This window comes from Erpetoichthys calabaricus, chromosome 2 (genome assembly GCF_900747795.2).
Source record: "Erpetoichthys calabaricus chromosome 2, fErpCal1.3, whole genome shotgun sequence".
Lineage (NCBI taxonomy): Eukaryota > Metazoa > Chordata > Cladistia > Polypteriformes > Polypteridae > Erpetoichthys > Erpetoichthys calabaricus.
Window position 1 is genome coordinate 45,746,879 of NC_041395.2, and position 17,800 is coordinate 45,764,678.

The 17,800-nt window shown below is 35.7% G+C and overlaps 1 protein-coding gene across 1 annotated transcript in view; it reads left to right on the forward strand.

The window, feature by feature from the left end:
- Positions 1-6,511: 6,511 nt before the first annotated feature.
- Positions 6,512-17,800, forward strand: part of LOC114645842 (E3 ubiquitin-protein ligase RNF31-like) — a 76,581-nt gene continuing 65,292 nt past the window's right edge. Inside the window, exons 1-5 of the mRNA XM_028793707.2 lie at positions 6,512-6,701; positions 7,148-7,356; positions 10,813-10,953; positions 15,004-15,159; positions 15,264-15,338. Of these exons, the coding sequence (XP_028649540.1) occupies positions 7,180-7,356; positions 10,813-10,953; positions 15,004-15,159; positions 15,264-15,338 (549 nt within the window). The 5' untranslated portion in view covers positions 6,512-6,701; positions 7,148-7,179. The remainder of the gene's footprint in view (positions 6,702-7,147; positions 7,357-10,812; positions 10,954-15,003; positions 15,160-15,263; positions 15,339-17,800) is intronic.

Below are 17,800 nucleotides of genomic sequence, written 5' to 3' on the forward strand. Positions count from 1 at the left end.
GGCTGACTGTTGTGTACTGGACCCCATCCCCACCACACTTCACAAATCCTGCCTTCATGCGATAATCTCAACTTTACGACAATAATAAATACATCCCTTGACACTGGCTTTGTTCCAGCAACTTCTAAGATCATTTCTGTAACACTAATTTTATAAAAGTCTGATCTTGATGCTGACAATCTTAACAATGTTTCAATTTTTGTCCCATCTCTCCCTTACCTTTCCTGTCAAAAGTTCTTGAGCATGTTGTAGCCTCCCAACTCACCAATTGCTTAACTTCTAATAATTTGATGAAATCCTTTCAGTCACAGCTATGGAACTGCTCTGCTTTGGGTAACCAACGATTTTCTTATGGTAGCAGACTCTGGACAAAACAGCATATTAATTCTGTTAGATCTTAGTGCAGCATTTGACATTGTTAGACATGACATTCTACTGTCCAGAACGGAGAACATGCTGGGTTTCTCGGGCACTGCCCTCCAGTGGTTTAAGTTCTATCTGACTGACAGGCAAGACTTTCTTAGTCTTGGCAACAGCAGATCCAGCTCAGTGCCAGTCACATAAGGGGTTCCTCAGTGCTCTATCCTTGGCACTGTGCTCTTCTGTATCTACAGCATATGCTTCCCCTTAGCCATATCATTCGCAGCTATGGACTGGGTTATCATTTTTATGCAGATGATTCTCAACTCTATTTCAATGTTAAAAGTGAAACATCATCAGGGCTTTCTCAGCTCACAACTTGCCTCAGTGAAATTAAAACTTGGGAAGGAGCAGAACTGTTGCAAAAAATTGCAACTGCAACAAAACTGAATTCCTGCAAATTAGCAGTAAAGCACAACTTAAGAAAATGAGCTCCTTCTCAGTCACTCTTGATGGTGATCTCATCAGACCTTGGATTCTGCCCTTTCTTATTCTGCCCACAATAAGAAACTTTCTTACTGTTACCTCTGCAACATATTCCGTGTTCGCTCATTCCTCTTCTTTTCTAATGTGAGAAATCTGTCCATGCTTTTATCATATGCCGCATTGATTACTATAACTCCCCACTAGCAGGTGCAGCTTCTGATCTTATCACAGCTCCAATTGATTCAAAGCTCTGCTGTAAGAGTCCTAACACAAACAATCAACAGCGAGCACATAATACCCATCAAGCTTTGTATCCACTGTCTCCCTTTGTCTTGAATATGAAATTGTATTATTATCCAACAAAGCTTTAAATGGCCTTGCACCGGACTACATCTGTGACTTTCTCAATCACTATGCTTTTGTTCGCCCACTAAGGTACTCTGATTCTGGCAATCTTGTTGTGTCCCACAATAACTTGCAGTCTATGGTTGACAGGGCCTTTAGCTGTATAGCGCCCAGACTTTGGAATGACCTCCCAAAATTAATTAGATCAGGTAATTCAATTCATTTTTTTAAAAAACAACTTAAGAGTCATATGTTCAGGAAGGCGTTTAACCTTCTTAGCGTTGCATTATATTCCAAAAAAACATGTAAAAAGCATTGTATTTTTTTTGGCATGAAAAATTACATTTTTATTAAATCTCAAAAGTATAATAATGATACAAATAATAATGGTAATGATGAATACAAATAAAAATATGAACTGAACAATAATAACAAAAATAACAGTAATAATAATACTGCTAATGATGCCAAAACAGTATATAATCTCAAAATGAGTCCTTTGTGTAGTAAATCTTAAAGCACAGCTAAAGACCCAATCCAACGTCACAGTCAGGACAGTAATAGTGTTTCTTTTCGGATTTTCTTTCCAGATTTGTCAGTTTTTGAACAGCACAGGTATGAGTTGAACTGTTTTTTTTCTGTTGGAGGTATATAATCAATAAAATGTCTACCAATAAGATGCTCAGGATTGATCCATGATGTGTTGGGTTGACCGCGTCTCTTTAGCGGTAGTGTGGACCGTGGATGTGCGGCAGTGATTTGTTCTACAAGCTGGCATGTAAAGTTTGCATAAGATACAGTTTCTCCAGCTTTTTGTTTGTACAAGACAAATGCATTCGAAATGCACCATTCCACCAGATGACAAAATATCTTTTAGTAATACTAGATATTACTAAATATCTAAATATCTTGCTTCGCTCGCCAACCCCCGTGCTTGGTTTTCCGGATATACACTTTTAAGATTTTTTTTTTTCTTTGAATTGATGCTATTTCATTAGTTTCACCTTTATTTCAGAACTTCTGTAAAAACAATATTTGGAATCTTTCGAGACCCAATATGCTGAATCTTTTAAATTAGGTCAGTGAGACATATGTTTAATGACTTTGTACCATAATTCAGGATAGGTTTCTCTGTTTAGAATTTTAGCACAGACAAAACAATCTACATCATCAGCAGTTAATAATTTTTTTTGCAAAGTAACCAATAAATGCATGTGAGGTAAACCCCGTTTTTGAAATCCTCTGACTTAAACTTCAAAGCCTTACAATATTTACATACTTCTGACATATCACCTATGTCCATATATTCGATCTCTATTTGCCTTTTCGTTATTTCTCCAAGTAATAATTTCTCTTTTTTTGCGCTGATGCAATGTTTACTGTCTTTGTTTTGACACTGTCGTTTTTTTCTGCTCTCATATTCTGTATCTTGCTCAGCATGTGTATCGCACCTACGTTTTTTTTTTTTTTGAGTCTTTTGAATTCCAGTTTTCATTATCTCTAACCTGCTCTGCATGTGTTTGGCCCCCTTGTTTTTTAACCTCTTTATGACGTTTTACTTTGTTTTCTACTCTGTCTTTTATTTCTGATCTCGCTTTGTCTTGCTTTTTTTTCAGTTACACCTGGTCCGTTGCGATTATTTTCCCTTTTTCGAGTAATAATTTCCATTTGTTTGTGCTACTGCGATCTTTACTTTCTTTTTTTTTATATTTTCTAATTTTCCTACTGTCATATTCTTTAACTTTCTCCACATGTGTATCACTCCAACTTTTTATTTTTTAGCCTTTCGAATTCCACTGCTTTCATAATCTCTAACCTGCTCCTCATGTGTATAGCGCCAATGTTTGTGAACGTCTTTATGAAGTTCTACTTTGTCTTTTACTCTCTGTCTTTTAATTCTGAGCCCGATTGGACATGCGTTTTTTCAATTCCACTTGTTCCAGGCTGATTATTCTTTTTTTTTTTTTTTTGCTCTTTTTTCTCTCCAATGCTTTTGAGTCTCTTTTCTCCGCGCTGCTTTCTCCTTCGCTTAGTCATCGATGTTTCATTTATAATGTATTGTCCTTACACGCGTTATATGTGCTGAGACCCTGGATCTGTGTGTGCTCAAATCCTTTAGACGATTGAATGTTTTGCTGCCCGTTGTCTTATTTGATATTGGTTGTAAGTAGGACGTGTCTTGCCAGAATCTCATGTTCTACATCATCGTGAGACGGTCCTGGGTCAATCTCTTGACACAATGTCTCATGTTTAAGGTCCCCGCGAGACGCACCATGGCCATTCTGTTTTGTCTCGCGGGTCTTTTAAGTGTCTTCTGTGTTCTTCACGTGAAGATCATGTCTCGTGTCCCGTCTTTCTCTCCCAGGATTTTTTTTTTTATAATAGAGAGATTTCTTTTGTTGCCTCCACATAACGGGATAGAAAGTCAATTCTTGATCTGCATGATCTATGCCACCCATCGTGCTCTTGTAGTCGACCACAGCACAAGGCTTCATAACCTGCTTGTTGCCTTTTGCATGTACAGTGACTGTAGTTGCATTATGTACGGTGCAAAGAAGACAAACATTTTTCTTGTCTTTCCATTTCAGCGCAATCATTTTACCCTTTTGCAAAGCTACTAGTGCACCTCACTGCAATTTATCTCTGCCAAAGTCTTCAGGCATGCCATGGCGGTTGTGATGCACTGTTTCATATGTGTCAGTCTTTCTTTGCAGCAAGATGTCAAATAGCTCTGGTAAAGTATAAAAATTGTCCATGATTACACAGTAACCTTGATCCAGCAGGCCATCTTTCAAGGTCAGCATCGATGACGTAGCAACGCCATACTGATTGTATTTCTTACCAAACATTGGCCCTTTCCCGAAGTACAGAACCGAATTCCAAATGTATCCCATTTTAGATTCACAAATCTTGTAAAACTTCATGCCAAATCTTGCTCTTTTTGACGCGATCTACTTTGTCCATGTAAGTCTGCCCTTATAAGCCATGAGACTTTCATCGATGCTGACATCATGGTCCGGAAAGTAAACGCTCTGAAATTTTGCTACAATGGCCTGGTATATTGACTAAATTTTCTTCAGTTTAGGTACTGGATGGGTATTCTCATCAAAGTCTTCATTGTTGGTAAAGTGCAGATATTTCATAATTAGTGAAAACCTACACTCAAATGTAATTTCTTGAAAAAACAGCAGCACTGGCAGCACTTCTACATCCTGAGTGATTCTCCGTTCTGACACTTACACGAGAGGCATCTGTACAGTTGCCTGAGTGACACTTGGGTCTAATGCTTTTAGCACGAGTTTTTGCAGCCCAAGTAATGCTTGGGCATAACACTAAGGAAGCTACCTTAACCTGACATTCTGCCCCCTCTTCCAGACATCCTTTCTGTTCAGATGCTTAGTATAATTTGTGTTTGTGTTATATCACAAATGATGTTATCTGCTAGGCTTTTCCTTTAGTATTGAATTTAGTATTTTACTCTGGTTTATTGTCTTTTATTCTATTTAATACTTTATGTATCCTGTATCTATCCGTTTCAGTGTTCTATTCAGGAAACATTTCTATCCAATGTTACATATACCTGCTGTTTATTCTGAGACTGTGTGAAATGCCTTGAGCAACGGAAAGGTTCTATATAATTAAAATGTATTATTATTATTTTTAAGGTTAGTGTTTTTAATAAATATATCATTGTCAATTTAAAAAAAACTGAAATTAATCTTTAGTGATGCTGAAATTAAATGTGACTTGCAACACAAACATTTTGGAAAATGCTGCTAAGTATGAAAAAAAAGGCAAAATCCCCTAACACACTAATATTTTCTTTACCAAAAAATTTCAAGTCTTAATATCTTTTTTAAATGGATTTAATGGATTAATAATTTAAATTTAAATTTTAAGCAATGTCTAAACAATAGGAAAGAAATAGGGCCCCATACCTTGGCATATGGCCTGTAATACAACATGAAACCTAATATATTTTTTAAATTTCTGCCACATTTCACAAATAAACATAATTTATGACTGGCGCCTTACCCTTCTATAGTAGCAGAAGTTCTGTATGACTGACTATAAACCGACTATAAACACACATCTGATTAAAAAATAATAAAAATTAAGTAAATGTAAAGTAAAAGTTTTGGTAACATAAACATTTTGAATAATGTATGATAAGTTACCAACTGAAAATTAATTAAACATGGAATTCAGTTAAATTTAAGGTTTTGCCTCCAGTTAAGAAGCCAGTGTCAATCCAAACCAGTATTTCACTAGATGGAGGTGTGGAGCTGGACGCAAATTGTAATTTCACAAATTTTACATATTGAGTAAACTGACTGTGAAGAGCAGTTCTTCACATTACGATATTTTGAAAGAGCTTTTTGCATCATTGTAGTTTCCACACACAATGTCTCAGTTCTAGCAGGATTCTTTTCTGTCTTACACCATATGCTGCTGTGAGACTCTGCTCCCCTATGACCCTAATGAGGATATGGGTTTTTGAAAATGATGATGGCTGGATCATTATTAAATTAATTCAGAAACAAACAAGTGAGGACTCAAATGCACAAGTAAATGATAAATTGAATGCCATACTGTATCTGGCTCTTTTTAGTTAATTTATTTTCTTAATATTAAAATGAAACTTCCTCTTCGTCTGTATGCCATTAAACAAACACATTACATATGTGAGAATTTATTTGAAAAGCCAGACATATACACACACACATAACATACATACATATATACACACATACAGTGTGTATATATATATATATATATATATATGTATGTATGTATGTATGTATGTATGTGTGTGTGTGTGTGTGTGTGTGTGTGTGTGTATATGTGTATGTGTGTGTGTATATGTGTATATATATGTGTGTGTGTGTATATGTGTATGTATGTATATATATATATATATATATATATATATATATGTGTGTGTGTATATATATATATATATATATATATATGTGTGTGTGTGTGTGTATGTCCCCGATATACGCTAAGTAAGCTCTACTCCCCTCATTCTCCTGACTCTTAAACTTAACAAGTCCATGGTCAGGTGATCGGGCTATTCTGTCAAGAAAAGCGGCCAGCAGTTGGTTTAAGACGCACGCTAGAAAAGTAGTAAAAACAAAGGAGGCGCTGTTGTTCTGCACATATAAACCAGCTCCGGGCTGCAGATAAACATACTTAGACTCCTGTACCTCTGTTCCGGATGATGTCTGCGCTCTGTAAATCATATGACATAAACACACGATCTGATTGGCTGTTTGGCGATTTTGAGCTACGGAGATCTGCAGCTGGACCATTCTGTTGTACTTGCTCTGTCAGTTCGCTCCGCCCATGTTTGTCGTGAAAACCGAAAGCAAACTCGAATTTGCAGAAATGCTTCAGATCCTTTAAGAAGGGTCTGTTATGTTAAGGGAAATAACCGGGTGACGACTTCGTCTCATTTTCTTTCTGGTTTAAAAAGTTTTAAGTGAAGCAGTGGTTGCTGTGAGTTTGTAAGTGAAATATTTTTCTCACTACGCTTTCCGTGCTTCCGAACTATGTTGTCTACTGTAAAGTAGAAGAAAAGAGCCTGGAACAAGAGGGTCGATTTTATTTTGACTAATGCCCTTTTGTGACAGGCTGGAGAATTCTGATGAATGCAATATAAGCATATTTTTCTGTCGACGACCAATTATGTTAAATTATCAATGTCACGTATCACGTGAACTTTTATTTAGGAGTGTAATATAGCGGGGAACTTTGCTTTCTGTTCCGAGAAGTGCCAATTCTTACGACTTTATGTTCGATGTCGCTACTGGAGCAGGTGATCTTCTCTGGTGGATCAATAATGTGCTATCTTAACATCTGTCAATTTATCGAGTGGTCTTTCTATCTGTCTAACAATCTCTACTTGTTTTTTTTTCCTCACACTGTAATTCCTATATTTTTTTTATTGCAGCTTGCTCTGTGATTGACTGACCTATCAAGAAGATGGCCTCCATCAACAAGCTGCACTTCTCCGAGTTGCGAGACAGTGCTGCACTCTCCTTGTCTGCTTTTCCAGGCAGGGACATACAAGAGGCCTTGAGAGAAATGACTGAAGTGTCCCTGCCTATTTCGGAGAAGTATCAGAAGATCGATGCTGAAAGCGTAATCCGTATTAACAAGGTTAGAATTGAGCAATAGATATACCGCAATTGAATCTATATAAATTGAATCTATTAAATAAAATACGACTTTTGCTTTTATACAAATAAGGGCTTAAATGTTCAAAAAAGTTTGTAAACCAGGGGGAAAGTACAAGTGAACTGTGATTACAGTGCCATCAAGGTACACTTTAAACGTATCACCTGACTTACCAGAGTGTGTTTATGAGATTAGTTAACCTCGTGTGACTAATAAGGCGTTCAAGAGACCTTTACCATAGGCTTCCAGTTTTAAGGAGCTACATACAGTATCTTAGTAATGGAGATAATCTGTTTCCAGTATGGCACTAGACATCAATCAATTGAGACAGTAACAAACACATTTTTCCCCAGTACATGGGGTTTAGGACTGTTGTTATCATTGTTACTGTCAATGGCTCAATGGTGGAATCAACTTTTTGAGTGAGTGTGATCTAGATATTGAAATTGCTTTTGTCATATTACAGTTACAGGGAACAACCTAAAGTGCACCACCTGGATATTTGTTATTGTTTCCCATAAGCTTTATAAATGGATTTACTTGTGTATATGCAGTGACTGGAAGAAATGAGTATATTGTGCCTATGGCAAGATATGCTGTGAAATGGTAGACTACAATTTATGCATTTTTGTTGGCACCCGGGCAGGAAGAGAGAGACTTGTTTAGGGTCTTACACCAGACTGGTGGCAGCTATTGAACCAGCAAACTTGTGGTTTAAAGTGCAGTACCTTCACTACTAACCTACACTGCCTACTTACTAGTGGTGTTTTAGATTAGGAAATCAACCTAAAATGCACCTTTTTCAGATGTGAAAGAAAAATATTGATAAACGTACCATGTTTTTATGTCTCCATCCATATCAGTATATTAGCTTTAATGTCTATAAACGTTGTAATTAAAAGTAGATATTTGCTCTATTTTAAGTATTATGGAAGTTACCCATCCCTCTACTACTGCTTTTAATTCCATTTGCACCAACATTATCTTGAATAACAGTATTCTGAGGTAATAAACACCTGTTAACCCTTTTCTAGCTTGAATAAATCAGTGGTGGTTACCATATTAATGGGAAGGAATAGCTTATTTATATTGATTTTTCCTGTGTGCTTGTTCCTTTCCTTCGCTGTTGTTGCTGTCTTCTCTCACCTTCCCTCTATTTCACTTACTACTGTTTCTACTTTCCACCAAGGCATTGTCCATTTTCTCCCAGCTCCATGTTTGAATGTCATGGCAGTGAACTACCATTTATACTAAATTGTATAGGTTGCAGGATGTCTTTCTAAATCCTAGTAGTGCCCTCATAGTGTATTTTCTGCCCCAGAGAATGCATCATCCAAAACCCATTTGACTTCTGCAGGGCAACTGTTTTTAGTGACACTCTCTGGGACAGTGATTCTCCACCACGAGACAGGGCAACACTTAATGAATCCCTTTGTGTTCTTCATTCCTCATGCTAAAGAGTTGCAGTGGCTATAGGGTTTTGTTCTAATTTCTTAATTGGAATTTAATTACCTTTAATTAACAATGACAGCAACAGTTATTTCTGTAGCACATTTTCATACATAGAATATTGCTCAGTGTTTCATTCAAAATTAGACAACTTGTGTCTTCTTAAATTACATTTGATATTCAAAACAGTGAACTTTTTATTTTAATTGGAAAATGAACAGAATTTCACTTGTGAGTGCGGAAACATTTATTTTGAAATATTTTAATGAAATGTCTCTTTTGATTCCTTTGTTTCTTCAGTTTATTGTTCTCTAATTTTGATACCTTCTTCAACATTCTTCTAGAGCTGATTCTGCATTGTTTTCATTTGTACTAAGGTTCTATTTTTTAGTACACTCATTAGTCTTCATGATTTATATTATATTGTTTATTACATTAGATGTTACATTCCATTAATGTTATTTCTTTGCAAAATGCAGCATGTTATCTGCTGTGAATGAGGCTATATAAAAATAAAGCTTAATTGAAATTCGATTCAGTCATTTTTCTTGACCCACACTGTGTATCCTATTTAATAAATTGAAACAATTAGCTGCTCTTGTCCATAAGGACAGGTAATGAAGAACATTGAAATATGCCACTTCAGAATATTGATGAGAAAGGACACAATGCATCTCGTTACATTAACATAATGGCAAATTATTTAAAGTTGGGTTACATTGAAGCAGTAGATGCTTTGGCACAAACCTCTGGATATAAAGAGCTGCTGTTAAGATTTGCAAGATACAATTTCCCATTAATGTACTTGTATTCTGTGATCATAATATACTTGCTGTTTAACGCTGGTTTACAACATATTGCAGAGGGATAAAGGAACAATAAGACACTTGGAATATCTTTAAATAAAGCTGCTGTTCAATGCAACAAAATAAATAAAATAAAAATAGATAAATGTATCTGGTAGCACTAATGGCAAAAGGGTAACCTATTTAAATTTGTCTGCTCTCTAGGTAACCAATAATAGAATGTAATTTCCAACTTCAGATTAAACTATTAAAGTATTTAATTCACATATCTCACTTTTCCACAAACATCAGGAACCAAAATGATACTGAATGTCTGGTTCCAGGTATTTTTCTATTAAAAGTAATTTTAAAGGAAGCATTATTTGTACTTTCATTACATCATACTGAAGAAATTAATAATTATTCAAACATATAGATGAAATTACTGAGCACTGCGCAGAATGCTCATTTCTGAACACTGTAATGACTGCTGTAACTTTTTGGTCTTCAGTCCTGTACACTTGTTAATTAATTTTTGCATGTGAAGTGGCTTTGAATACTGTGCTGTTACCTGCATGAGGACACAGGCTACAACCAACCACATACTGCGAATGCACCATTATCTCTTTAAGAAATACTTTATTTGGCGCAGAGTTTGATGGTTGGTTCTGAAATTGAAAAAAAAAACATTGAACAAAGATAGGAAGCCTGATTAAGTTCAGGCCACCTCTTTTCAGGAGCTAATGGAGAAGCACTAGTCACTTACTGTGTCTTGTTCCTGTTGAAAAAAGATAAAAATGTCACTATTGTTGTCATATAGCATGCTGTAAATATCTGTACCTCCTCCATGTACTTTGCGTTTATTTGTGGCAATATTTAATTTGCCAGATGAACGCAGCAAATTAAATATCTGTTTACCTCTTGCTGATAATTAGTTAACAACTTCAGTAATTTTTTTTTTTTAATTTATGATAGTTTTATTAGAGGTATGTTATAAATAATGAAGATTTACACATTAAATATCAAGCTTGTAGGTTTCTTTACTTTCCTGGAATAATCCACATCTATCTATGTTTCTACCCACCTGGGTTATAGAGTTCACATTACATGGGCTTCAATGCTCATTAACTGTAAAACGAGATTGTTACAGTAGCATATAATAATAATTATATGTAGTTTTCATTGCTTGTTTATGGCCTTTTAGATGGTTTTACCAGGGCTCTCAACAGCATTCAACATACTTGAGAAATATGGACGCAATTTGATGAATCCGAACAAACCAAAGTACTGGAGAACAGTTAAGTTTAATAACCCTGTCTTCAAGACTACAGTTGATGCAATTCAGGTATGTGGGTTTACTGAAGTTTTTTGACATGCAGCAGAGTTGCTAGGAATTTATTTTTAATTCATAGCTATAACAATAGTAAAATTCATTTGACAGTAAAATCTAAAGTATGTTACAGCATCACATAATTACAACCGCAGTAGAAGGTAATATAATTACTTGAGTACTTTCTTAACTAGTGACAACTGTTGCATTACTATGCATTGGTGGTAAAATATTTGTATTTATTTGTTTAGTTTGTTTTTAATTTGGCTTTTGTAATATTTAAAAGAAAAGTGTATTTGTCACATGTCATTTTTTATTGCAATTTCATAATCTTCATAATAGTTTAACTGTATTATTTTACTTCTTTACTGGGTTCTCTCCTGTTTTTAATTCTGTTCATTCTAAGTCACTCCATCAAATTTGCAGAACATGCCGGAAAGTCATGACAAAATAAAATAAATATGTTGTAGGTTTCTCCTGTGCTTGTAAATGTTTTATTTTTTAAATGAGATTGTTTGCTTATATTTGTTAATCAGAAGCCTAATGTAATTTGGCCATAAACAATTTGAAGCATATTACTGGAGGTTGCTATATCAATCCTTCTGTTATTTGAACCCCTTATTTCAGTCTTGAGTAAAGGAAGGGGAATTGGGAGCCAACCTTGACAGCATTAGGATAAAGAATATAATGCATCTAAGACCATGTGTGAGTTCATCACAAGGCACATTTGCATAACGTTTGATTTTCTTCTTTGGTCGGAGGGGTGTACACAAGAGAGCTGACAACCAAATGAACCAATGAATGCTCATCCGGAAGTACAATGGATAGAGTGTAGCAACAAGGAATAAGGAACATGTGTTTTGAACCTCACAAACATCAGAGAAACTCCTCTATCTGATGCCTCATATTTTACACATCATTGCATAATGGAAGAAAGAAGTAAAGGGCAGAGTTTGCTGCTGAACTTGCTTCTGCTGTTAACCTTTCGTAAAGCACCACTTTGTCAGACAATGCACTATTGGCTGTCACAAAAATGCAACCACAATTGTGCTGAAAGATCTGTGCTCAATCGGTAATTGTGACATGGGCTGCGATTTTCAGTTGTATAATCTGATATGGTGCTGAAACAAGAACAGCGACAACGATTGGTTATTCTGACTTGTCCCATGACAAAAAGTCGCGTAATGTGACATCGACTTTATGAGTATACATACCTGTTTATTACATGAAATTAATGCTTCAGATTTTTTAAAAGATCATTCTGTCTTGTTAAAAAAAAAAAAAAAAAAAAAGGTAAATGGTAAAGAAGTGGGAATTTTTTTGTCATACATTTGACCTCTAAACACCAACTGAGCATCATTTGAAATTGAAATACAACCAGTATAACATTCTTGAGATTTAAGATGTGTTAAATCATAATTATCACTTAACACCCCATATCTACGCAATTCAGAGATCTTTGTGAATAAAAAGCACTTTATGAGGTAGTTATTAATATACAATATTCACTACTAGTGAAATTTTTAGAACATCCCTACTTTTCTAGTTTTTATAGAAATTTTAAGCAGTTCAAGTTCATTGAATAACCTGAAGTGGTACAATGGAAGATGGTAAACTGCCAAAAGTAAACAAATCAGGTTAGCAAAAACTAAAAAATAATGTAATTTTCAAAGTTAAACTAAATGATTTTTAGGAAACAAGTAATGCTTTTCTGTAGCAGTGTAACTTAATTAAGCCTTAAGAGCTGATGCAAATATTTCCTACAGTTCTCCCAAAATTTGTTGATTGCTTAACAAATCATCTCTCTGTGTAAAAGCAGTGTTGAAACACACTGTGATGCAACACCCTCTGAAGCATTATGTGGAAAATATTGCATTGTATTTTGCTGTCAGGTGTCAGTGAGTACAGTGTTCTGCATAATCAAAAAGAACTTGGAAAATGGAAGAAACTTACAGAAATAACATCTGGCAGACCCAAAGCCACAACAGAATCACAAGCCATGTTTCTGAGAGTCTGCAGCTTCCATGATAGATGCTTCACAGGATAGTGGTTGATGTAAACAAGTGTCACTTATATGTGTCTGAATTGGAGAACTACCTTTCCAAAGAGTAAATAATGAATGATGTGAGTAAAAATAGCTGTCTGCATATTAAAAATAAAGTGAGGGGTTGAAATTGGTATGTTTTAAGTGATGTAGTAATCTGCAAAAATATATATCAAGCACCAGGATAGTAAAAATGATAAAATCGCATTTGAAGCTCAATTTGTACTCCTTATCTAGGAAGAGGTTTATGTATACTACCAATCAAAAGTTTTAGAGCACCTCAGTTTTTTCAACTTTTATGGAATTGAATATAGTTTAATGTCTTAATGTTTCATGAAATCAAAGCCTGCAACAAATAAACAATGGCAAATAAAAAAAATAAGTCAAGGAATCATTAACTGTACAAAATTTTATTCAATTTTTTTTATTCATCAAAGAAACCACATTTTGCTGATATAACAGCATTAATGCCATTAACAGACACTTAAACATGAACCCAGCTTATGCAGGCTTAAAAAGAAAAACATCCAAATAATAAAACAACTTTGTGACCCACACCTTTCGAACCCCACCTTATTAATCCAATTCCATCCCCCCCCGCCCCCCCCCAGTTGCTATATATTGTCTTTGATCCCTGTGTATCTAATCATTTTATTCCTCTGATGATGACACCTGGTAGGTTCTTAAAAGCTTAGGAATAAAAAAACTATTTTAGGATACATGACTAGTTTTCTCCCTATGTGGATTTCTAGCTATAAATATGTAAGCCGTATCACAGACCTTCAATTCTATATATAGGTCTGAATCACAATCTGATTATTTGGATGATTACCTACCAGGTAATGCTTGTGGTTGGTCGGCCAGTCTGCAAACGTCCGCCACATCCTCTCAGTTGCGAGAAGCAATCACTATTACTCTAGAGCAGGGGTTCTCAAAGTCGGCCCTGGGGGCACACTCTGGCTTCAGGTTTGTGTTTCAACCAGATTCATAATCAGTGCCAACAACTGATAACATTGATCTCATTGAATCAGCCAGTGGTGGTGTTTTTTTTCCTCTTATTCTACGTTCAGAAAAGCATAGCAGCACGATTTTTACATTTATAAGACATTTAGGAATGTTTCTACTTTTGCTATAGATTTATATGCTTAACTCTGTTTTGTTGATTTCATTATATTTTGCCCTTTCTCTGTGCAGTTTGCTCTATTCATTGTATCTTAATAATGATAAAAACAAGCACAGCAGACACCAAGGCAAACATCACGGAGTCATTAAAGGCTACAACTACTTTAGCATCAGACCCACTAATTAGTAAATAATGTATTTATTTAAACAATCAAAACACCTGGAAAAGTAGAGTGAAAATATTGTTAAAATAAACAAACACATTATTCCCATATAATAACTTTTTTTAACCATATTTACTTTTCTAATTTCTGTATTTTTCCCAAAAAAACAAAATCTGGGAAATAGTAGTTCACTTAGTTATCCCAAGAGTCCAATTAAATACAGAAGCTGGTTGGAACAAAAACCTGCAGCTACAGTGGCTCCTCAGAGTTTTGTATTCATATTGTGCCCGAGTAGATATTTTTTGGTAGATGTTTCTGTTTGCTTTGCACATCCCAAAGATGTTTAGATTATTTCAGTAGGCATCTCTAAATTTGCCAAGTGGAAGTGAGCATAGATTTATGAGAGAATGAGAATGCACAGTTCAGGGATAGTTGCTGCCATATTCCCCATCCTACCATTGAAATCCTGAATCTTAAAGTGAATTAAGTGGGTTACTTAAATGGATATAGTAATACATGTCTAAATTTTACACATCATGCTTCTTAATATAATTGAATACTTGATTGTTGTTCTTAAATTCCATTGCCCACTCCTAGACATCCAGGTTTGTAGTTCTTTGTTTCAAGTGTGTTATGCAGTCTACTTGTTTCCACAATAGGAGCACATTCATTTCCTCAGTTGTATCTGAGCTTTTTCAAAATATAATTTCTACACAACAGTAACTTTTCTTACAGGGAGGACGAGATGTACTGCGACTATATGGTTACACCCAGGAGCAAAAAGATGGACTGAGCTTTCCTGACACAGTGGTTGAACCAAATGTGGCATCTGTGGCTTTGGTGACTCTTGAAGTAATGATGCTTAGATTAGAGTTGGACTTGTTAATCAAGGTAATTCCATTATAGTTTTCTCTTGATTGTAACCTACCTGAATAGTTATGACTGGTATAGCTTCAAATGTCTAGCCATTGGTGATAAGTTGTATCTCTTTACAGGGTATACATCCAAACCCTGATGCTTTTGATCACCTTATTGAACAAGAAAGTGTTCAGACAACACCATTTGATAAGGTAAGCTTTATAGTATGTGAAGCTTGTAGACTTCAAAATACTTTTTATATAGAAATTTTTGCAATGATTCAAAAAGTACATGAAAAATATCCAGTCAATTAAGAAAATGTTTACTTTATTATATTGCACTTTTCATACATAAGAAAAAAGCAGATAATGGTTGCTAAATCTTGGCGTGTTAATAATAAACTGAAAGTCACACATAGTCCCTCCTAGTGTTGTACATTTTTATTAAACATCACAGACAAATTCTTCGTACTTTGTAGGACAACATTATCATTGCCCTCTTTTTTTCTTTTTTTGCATGGCAAATTAGCTGTAAAATCATACCAAACATATTTAAACTAAATTCTTTAAACTAAAAAGATGGTTTTTTGTGGGTTAGAGCTGGGAGAGCTTTTTGCATTTAGGATCCAACATTTGCGGTAATCTCCATCCAATAAGATTTTTAATGTGTTCTCAGTGGCTGTATGTAATTATGAGCATGGGTTTGTGCGTGTCTGCATGTGTGTGTTAGTCAGTGGTATTTTTGGGCTGGTTCCTGTTTTGTACCAGATGTGGCCAGGGTAGGCTTCAGTCATAAGGCCCTGAATTGGATTAAGCAAATTTCAGAATGTAAATAAACTGGACGTAGGTGCAGCACAGTCCAGTTTTGTCAAGGGAATATAATGTACATGTCTTAAGTACACTAACTCTTGGCAGATATATTTTTTGCTAGCACAAGAGGATAACTTATGTGAGTCCACAAAAACGTCTGTACCTGCAGGACAGACGTTTACTACAAGATACATCAAAAATGAAGAGATTATGACAATGGAACACAAAATGGAGCCCAAAATAGATATCTTTCCATGGGCTCTGAGGGCCTCTACTAGATGTTAAGACCCCAGAAAATGGACTAACGCTGCATTTCCATGCTAAAACACATTTTTCAAGTTTCTAATTATGATATCTTATCTTCTTAACTCATTGTATTCATGTCAATTTCTGGTCATGTAATTTGGGCGAAAACCAAGCTCAGTGCTGATTTGTTACTTGGTTTTCACAAAACAGGATATAAAGGGCATAATAAAGCATTAAAAGTATATTGTGTTGCTCCTGATAAAATTCAACCTCAAAATAGCATATGTGGCAGACCAAGTTACTTTATTTTTTTTTATTATTCAAGATTGGGGAATTTTGGTACCATCATTTTCTATTAACTTGGAGCTTCCACTTTGGGGGGGATTTCATGTGAAATTTTTTTGTTATTTCTCATCTGTTCAATAACATGTAAATGCAGCCTAAATACTGTTAGTGCTTTATATTTGTGGTCCTAAGGCTAATACCTAGTTCCTCAAGAAATGAATAACTCTCCCAGTCATTTCCCTACAATCTTTCTCTCCTTCTCAACCCACACTATTCCTACAGCACCTGCTTGCCAAGGTGCTGTACCAAACTTCTTCACAAATCCAGGCTCTAAGTATGTGTGTGATACCGAGGTGGCTTTATACCCCATTTTCAGACAACTTCTGGAACAATGTGCAGAGCCACTGTTGAAAGTGTAGCACACTGCAGGCAAGTCCTGGAGCTATTTCCTAGACACCTTAATGCTGTGCCCCAGACCCCATTCCCCCCCCCCCCCCCCCCCCCCCGACCCCCTCTTTATGCTTTAAGGGCCAGCCAGCCTTGTTTCACACTCTGACTAACCTCCCCAGTAGGGCATAGGACCTCCCCTGTAACCCAGAGAGCCCTGTGTTGCAGCCTGTTGGTTGGGGGTAAATCTTCAGAATTTTCTTTCAAATAGCATTCTGTTTATAGAGAAATTACTTTAATTGGGGGAGAAGGGGTGTGGTATATCATTACTTCATTGAGCAAAAAGTTGTCCAATGGCTTTTGACCCTTACTGTTACCTTCATTGGTCCCAATAACTATCCCTGCATGGGATACGCAGCCTCTAATGCCGGCTGATCCATATTAGTGTAAATGTGGGTTCTCATAATCAACTGCCTGATGTATTTATCCCCCCTAACAAATGTCAACACTGCAATTATTACAGGCACCTCAGCCTGTCACCTAGTGCTGTACATTATATTGCCTATCCTGGTATACCAGCATTGGTTTCACACAATGATAAGGATTTTTAGTTTTAACAGTAGTTAATGACTCTTTACAACCTTTATACTTATGCGTGAATCTTAATTCTATTAATAAAATGCTGGCATTTCAGCTACCAGAATTATATAAATAATACAGCTACTTTAAGGTAGATGGGCTAGCTCTTTAAATAATAATAATAATCTGACTTTGCTGCCTATGGGCGTTGCCAACTCTTCAGCTTACAATACACTGTCTCTCTTGGGTGTGCGTGCGAATTTGCAAAACAAAAATGTTACCCGTGTTTCATTTCGTAATGGATGACAGAGAAATTCACACTGTAAGCAGAGAAGAGAATTTGTAAATTACCGACCATGACCAAATTA